This window comes from Oncorhynchus gorbuscha, linkage group LG20 (genome assembly GCF_021184085.1).
Source record: "Oncorhynchus gorbuscha isolate QuinsamMale2020 ecotype Even-year linkage group LG20, OgorEven_v1.0, whole genome shotgun sequence".
Classification (NCBI taxonomy): domain Eukaryota; kingdom Metazoa; phylum Chordata; class Actinopteri; order Salmoniformes; family Salmonidae; genus Oncorhynchus; species Oncorhynchus gorbuscha.
This window is the reverse complement of record NC_060192.1, coordinates 39,711,649-39,719,148: the sequence shown is the minus strand read 5'-3', so window position 1 is coordinate 39,719,148 and position 7,500 is coordinate 39,711,649. Positions and strand designations below refer to the sequence as shown.

The 7,500-nt window shown below is 47.4% G+C and overlaps 1 protein-coding gene across 1 annotated transcript in view; it reads right to left on the bottom strand.

Annotated features, from left to right (window-relative positions):
- LOC124006912 (SR-related and CTD-associated factor 4-like) overlaps positions 1-7,500 on the bottom strand; it is a 45,378-nt gene that overhangs the window by 13,615 nt on the left and 24,263 nt on the right. The window contains exons 6-10 of the mRNA XM_046317101.1: positions 5,244-5,386; positions 4,511-5,161; positions 3,925-3,998; positions 3,642-3,717; positions 2,952-3,128 (exon numbers count right to left, since the gene is read on the bottom strand). Coding sequence (XP_046173057.1) covers positions 2,952-3,128; positions 3,642-3,717; positions 3,925-3,998; positions 4,511-5,161; positions 5,244-5,386 — 1,121 coding nt within the window. The remainder of the gene's footprint in view (positions 1-2,951; positions 3,129-3,641; positions 3,718-3,924; positions 3,999-4,510; positions 5,162-5,243; positions 5,387-7,500) is intronic.

Here is a 7,500-nt window from a genome sequence, read left to right as displayed (position 1 = left end):
CAGGTAGCCTAGCGGTTAGAGACAGGTAGCCTAGCGGTTAGAGACAGGTAGCCTAGCGGTTAGAGACAGGTAGCCTAGCGGTTAGAGACAGGTAGCCTAGCGGTTAGAGACAGGTAGCCTAGCGGTTAGAGACAGGTAGCCTAGCGGTTAGAGGCTGGGAAGCCTAGCGGTTGGAGGCAGGAAGCCTAGCGGTTAGAGGCTGGGAAGCCTAGCGGTTAGAGGCTGGGAAGCCTAGCGGTTAGAGGCAAGAAGCCTAGCGGTTAGAGGCAGGTCGCCTAGCGGTTAGAGGCAGGAAGCCTAGCGGTTAGAGGCAGGTAGCCTAGCGGTTAGAGGCAGGTAGCCTAGCGGTTAGAGGCAGGTAGCCTAGCGGTTAGATGCTGGGAAGCCTAGCGGTTAGAGGCAGGTAGCCTAGCGGTTAGAGGCTTGGAAGCCTAGCGATTAGAGACTGAGAAGCCTAGAGGTTAGAGTCAGGTAGCCTAGCGGTTAGAGGCTGGGTAGCCTAGCGGTTAGAGGCAGGAAGCTTAGCGGTTAGAGGAAGGTAGCCTAGCGGTTAGAGACAGGAAGCCTAGCGTGTCAGAGGCTGGGTAGCCTAGCGGTTAGAGGCAGGAAGCTTAGCGGTTAGAGGAAGGTAGCCTAGCGGTTAGAGACAGGAAGCCTAGCGTGTCAGAGGCTGGGTAGCCTAGCGGTTAGAGGCAGGAAGCTTAGCGGTTAGAGGAAGGTAGCCTAGCGGTTAGAGGAAGGTAGCTTAGCGGTGAGAGGCTGGTAGCCTAGCGGTTAGAGGAAGGTAGCCTAGCGGTTAGAGGCAGGTAGCCTAGCGGTTAGAGGAAGGTAGCCTAGCGGTTAGAGGCAGGTAGCCTAGCGGTTAGAGGCAGGTAGCCTAGCGTGTCAGAGGCAGGAAGCTTAGCGGTTAGAGGAAGGTAGCCTAGCGGTTAGAGGAAGGTAGCCTAGCGGTTAGAGACAGGAAGCCTAGCGTGTCAGAGGCTGGGTAGCCTAGCGGTTAGAGGCAGGAAGCTTAGCGGTTAGAGGAAGGTAGCCTAGCAGTTAGAGGCAGGTAGCTTAGCGGTGAGAGACTGGTAGCCTAGCGGTTAGAGGCAGGAAGCCTAGCGGTTGGAGGCAGGAAGCCTAGCGGTTGGAGGCAGGAAGCCTAGCGGTTAGAGCGTTGTGCCAGTAACCTAAAGGTTGCTAGATCGAATCCCCGAGCTGACAAGGTCAAAATCTGTCGTTCTGCCCCTGATCAGGGCAGTTAACCCATTGTTCCTAGACTGTCATTGTAAATATGTGTTAACTGACTTGCCTAGTTAAATAATAAAGATTGGACTGGTCTATTAAATTAAAGGGCAGGATTACTATTTTCATGTTGTCATGACGTGACCTTTCTCGGCATAGATCGTGCCCCCCCCCCCACACCCAGGTTCTGTTATCTCAGGTTGTAAATTCCTGGAGGAGACTCTCTCCTCATGGCAATGCAGTATAGAGAGAGAGAGTTTCACAGTAGAACAAAGGAACTAGGGTTAGGGGGGAACCTCCCCTATCATTTCCCTGTAACCATGGCTACTGTTTGTGTGTTTATGCATTTCTGTGATTATTTAGTTAGTAAATAAATTATTAAGACAATTGGTGTATGGATGATTTATAGTAAAGGCTGGGTTCGTGCAGATAACCATCAATTTACGGCGTTTGGAATGAGACTAATGTGAGGTAAAGACTAATTAACCTCTTGAAACTAGGGGGGCACTATTTTCATTTTTGGAAAAATAACATTCCCAAAGTAAATGGGCTATTTTTTCAGGACCAGCTAATAGAATATGCATATAATTGACAGCTTAGGATAAAACAATATTGTCTGTGAGTATAACAGAACTGATATTGCAGGCGAAAGCCTGAGAAAAATCCAATCAGGAAAAGGGATATCAACCAGATTCCATTTTCTATGGCTTCCCTAATGTGTCTAGTGTCACAAGACATCGTTTCAGGCTTTTATTTTGAAAAATGAGCGTGACCAACAACATTGCGTCAGTGGTCAGCTGGTGGCTCTCAGAGTGATATGTGCGTGAATAGACAAATGCGGCCATTGTTTCTCTTGCTCCTAATAAGAAGCCAACTGACCCGGTTGATATATTATCGAATAGATATTTGAAAAACACCTTGAGGATTAATTATATTTAAAAAAAAAATGTTTGCCATGTTTGTCGATATTATGGATCTAATTTGGAATATTTTTCGGCGTTGTCGTGACCGCAGTTTCCGGTGGATTTCTCAACCAAACGTGAAGAACAAACGGAGGTATTTCGGCTATAAAAAATAATCTTTATGGGACAAAATGAACATTTGCTGTCTAACTGGGAGTCTCGTGAGTGAAAACATCCGAAGATCATCAAAGGAAAACAATTAATTTGATTGCTTTTCTGATTTTCGTGACCAAGCTTCCTGCTGCTAGCTGGACATAATGCTATGCTAGGCTATCGATAAACTTACACAAATGCTTGTCTTGCTTTGGCTGCAATTTCAAAATCTGAGATGACAGGGTGATTAACAAAAGGCCAAGCTGTGTTTCACTATATTTCACTTGTGATTTCATGAATATGAATATTTTCTAGTAATATTTTTTGTCCGTTGCGCTATGCTAATTAGTGTAGTTGATGACAATTCTCCCGGATCCGGGATGGGTAGTTACAAGAGTTAATTAGAAGACTAAGTGATCAGATATTAAAATATCTGAAAGTTACACTAGGAAAACGATAACTTTGTAATCTGAAGATTTTTCCGCGGTTCCCCGACTTCCTAGTTAATTACATTTACATGATTAGTTTAAATTACGTAATAATAATTACAGAGAATTTATTCGATAAAACAACAGTCTTCACTTTAATGATGCCAAAGACACGACAATGTTTTTAACCATTCATACCTAATAAAACACAATTCAAATCTATTAATCTAACTAATCTCACCTGTTCCTGCTGGCCCACGTGTTGGCCAAAGGCGTCCTTGTTTGGAGGGTATCCCCCAGGGAAGCCTGGAGGTCCTGTACCAGGGAGGGGCTGACCTGGAGGAACCACCATTCCTGGGTAGGCCTGGCCCGGCAGCAAACCATAGCCCTGGAGCTGGCCGTTAGGAGGCAGAGATATCTGGAAGGAGGGTGAAAGACAAGGAGAGTTTTGTTTTAATACTGTGTGTGTGTTCTGAGAGAGAGAGAGAGAGAGAGAGAGAGAGAGAGAGAGAGAGAGAGAGAGAGAGAGAGAAAAGAGAAGAGAAAGGGGAGAGAGAGAGGGAGAGAAGGAGAGGAGAGAGGGGAGAGAGGAGAGGAGAGAGAGGGAGAGAAGGAGAGGAGAGAGAGACAAATGGAGAGGTGTGAGGTCTTGGGCCATGTTAATTACCTGGCGTGTGAGGTCTGAGACCATGTTAATTACCTGGCGTGGGAGGTCTGAGACCATGTTAATTACCTGGCGTGGGAGGTCTGAGACCATGTTAATTACCTGGCGTGGGAGGTCTGAGACCATGTTAATTACCCGGCGTGGGAGGTCTGAGACCATGTTAATTACCTGGCGTGGGAGGTCTGAGACCATGTTAATTACCTGGCGTGGGAGGTCTGAGACCATGATAATTACCTGGCGTGGGAGGTCTTGGACCATGTTAATTACCTGGCGTGGGAGGTCTTGGACCATGCCCATCATGTGTTGTTGAAAGTGCTGGGGGAAACCTGGAGGCTGCTGGGTACTGTCAGAATGAAACAAATACACACAGTTAACATACAGATGTACAACACACACACACACACACACACACACACACACACACACACACACACACACACACACACACACACACACACACACACACACACACACACACACACACACACACACACACACACACACACACACACACACACACACACACACAGTATAAGGGGAAAGGTCTTACAAAGACGTCTGGTCCTTCTTTGATTCGTCGGCTCCCTCAGGCTCATCGTCATAGTCAAAACGGTCCAACAGAGTCTAGACAAACGAGAGGAGACAAGGTTCAACAGAGTCTAGACAAACGAGAGGAGACAAGGTTCAACAGAGTCTAGACAAACGAGAGGAGACAAGGTTCAACAGCGTCTAGACAAACGAGAGGAGACAAGGTTCAACAGAGTCTAGACAAACGAGAGGAGACAAGGTTCAACAGAGTCTAGACAAACGAGAGGACACAAGGTTCAACAGAGTCTAGACAAACGAGAGGAGACAAGGTTCAACAGAGTCTAGACAAACGAGAGGAGACAAGGTTCAACAGAGTCTAGACAAACGAGAGGAGACAAGGTTCAACAGAGTCTAGACAAACGAGAGGCTACTATTACTAGAGACAAGACATTTCCCATAACAACAACAATCATTTTTGAAACGCCACCCAAAAACATAAAATAAACTATTCTGAATCACCTTTACCCCGTCACTAACACCCCTGTGGGACGAGGAAGGGGAACCCCCTACTCTGTGGTTACAGGTCGATAGTAAGAAGAGGAACTCACAGCCACCTTGTCAAACGCTGTTCTCTGCTGGCTGAGCTCGCTGGAGGGGAGGGGGAGTCGCTGAGCGGTCGTACCCAGGGCGGGGGTCAGGGACTGGAGATGGAGCTGGGAGTGGAGGTGGTGGAGGTTGGCAGGAGGCTGGGGTTGAGCCTGGTGCTGGGGCTGAGGATGGGGTTGAGCCTGGAGATGCGGCTGAGGATGGGGTTGAGCCTGGAGATGTGGCTGGAGATGGGGTTGAGGCTGGGGATGGGGTTGAGCCTGGAGATGTGGCTGGAGATGGGGTTGAGGCTGGGGATGGGGTTGAGGCTGGAGATGTGGCTGGAGATGGGGTTGAGCCTGGAGATGCGGCTGGAGATGGGGTTGAGGCTGGGGATGGGGTTGAGGCTGGGGATGGGGTTGAGGCTGGGGATGGGGTTGAGGCTGGGGATGAGGCTGAGGATGGGGTTGAGCCTGGGGATGAGGCTGGGGATGGGGTTGAGCCTGGAGATGAGGCTGGGGATGGGGTTGAGGCTGGAGATGCGGCTGGGGATGGGGTTGAGGATGAGGTTGAGGTTGAGGATGAGGTTGGGGGTGACTGTGGGTCTGGGGTGGGAAGGGATGAGTCTGAGGCTTTAACGGATTTTGTTGAAAGTTCTGGAAAATTTGTTGAAGCTGCAGAATGAGAGAGAGAGAGCTGAGTTAGGACACTGGGGGATGCCTGAAGATGGGACTAGCAAAAATAAAACACACACACCTGTTGTCCCTTTGAGGACTGGAAGAGCTGAGCGACAGCGACGAATGCTTCAGAGTTCTGAAGCTGAGAGACAGGCGCCACAACAGTGTTTTCCCTTACTGAGGTGACCTTACCCTTTACTGGTGATGGGGATGAGGGGAAACCTGGAGGACAGCAGTACAAGAGAGTCAGACAGACAGGCAGAGAGACAGCAGTACAAGAGTCAGACAGACAGGCAGACAGACAGCAGTACAAGAGAGTCAGACAGACAGGCAGAGAGACAGCAGTACAAGAGTCAGACAGGCAGACAGGCAGACAGACAGACAGACAGACAGACAGACAGACAGACAGACAGACAGACAGACAGACAGACAGACAGACAGGCAGAGAGACAGCAGTACAAGAGTCAGACAGACAGACAGGCAGACAGGCAGAGAGACAGGCAGACAGACAGACAGGAAGGCAGACAGACAGGAAGGCAGACAAACAGGAAGGCAGACAAACAGGAAGGCAGGAAGACAGCAGTGATACCTTGGTCTGGGTTAACAGTAGAGGTCGCCCGAATATGATTTTTCAACACCGATACCAATTATTGGGGGATCATAAAAAGCCGATACCGATTAAACCGGACTATTTTTTAAATTTATTTGTAATAATGACAATTACATCACTGAATGAACACTTATTTTAACTTAATATAATACATAAAAATCTATTTAGCCTCAAATAAATAATGAAACATGTTCAATTTGGTTTAAATAATGCTAAAACAAAGTGTTGGAGAAGAAAGTAAAAGTGTAATATGTGCCATGTAAAAAAGCTAACGTTTGAGTTCCTTGCTCAGAACATGAGAACATATGAAAGCTGGTGGTTCCTTTTAACATGAGTCTTCAATATTCCCAGGTAAGAGGTTTTAGGTTGTAGTTAATATAGTATTTATAGGACTATTTCCCTCTATACCATTTGTATTTCATTAACCTTTGACTACTGGATGTTATTATAGGCACTTTAGTATTGCCAGTGTAACAGTATAGCTGGTAATACCTGGGTCTGGGTTAACAGACAGTAATACCTGGGTCTGGGTTAACAGACAGTAATACCTGGGTCTGGGTTAACAGACAGTAATACCTGGGTCTGGGTTAACAGACAGACAGTAATACCTGGGTCTGGGTTAACAGACAGACAGTAATACCTGGGTCTGGGTTAACAGACAGACAGTAATACCTGGGTCTGGGTTAACAGACAGACAGTAATACCTGGGTCTGGGTTAACAGACAGACAGTAATACCTGGGTCTGGGTTAACAGACAGACAGTAATACCTGGGTCTGGGTTAACAGACAGACAGTAATACCTGGGTCTGGGTTAACAGACAGACAGTAATACCTGGGTCTGGGTTAACAGACAGACAGTAATACCTGGGTCTGGGTTAACAGACAGACAGTAATACCTGGGTCTGGGTTAACAGACAGACAGTAATACCTGGGTCTGGGTTAACAGACAGACAGTAATACCTGGGTCTGGGTTAACAGACAGACAGTAATACCTGGGTCTGGGTTAACAGACAGACAGTAATACCTGGGTCTGGGTTAACAGACAGACAGTAATACCTGGGTCTGGGTTAACAGACAGACAGTAATACCTGGGTCTGGGTTAACAGACAGACAGTAATACCTGGGTCTGGGTTAACAGACAGACAGTAATACCTGGGTCTGGGTTAACAGACAGACAGTAATACCTGGGTCTGGGTTAACAGACAGACAGTAATACCTGGGTCTGGGTTAACAGACAGACAGTAATACCTGGGTCTGGGTTAACAGACAGACAGTAATACCTGGGTCTGGGTTAACAGACAGACAGTAATACCTGGGTCTGGGTTAACAGACAGACAGTAATACCTGGGTCTGGGTTAACAGACAGACAGTAATACCTGGGTCTGGGTTAACAGACAGACAGTAATACCTGGGTCTGGGTTAACAGACAGACAGTAATACCTGGGTCTGGGTTAACAGACAGACAGTAATACCTGGGTCTGGGTTAACAGACAGACAGTAATACCTGGGTCTGGGTTAACAGACAGACAGTAACACCTGGGTCTGGGTTAACAGACAGTAATACCTGGGTCTGGGTTAACAGACAGTAACACCTGGGTCTGGGTTAACAGACAGTAACACCTGGGTCTGGGTTAACAGACAGTAATACCTGGGTCTGGGTTAACAGACAGTAATACCTGGGTCTGGGTTAACAGACAGACAGTAATACCTGGGTCTGGGTTAACAG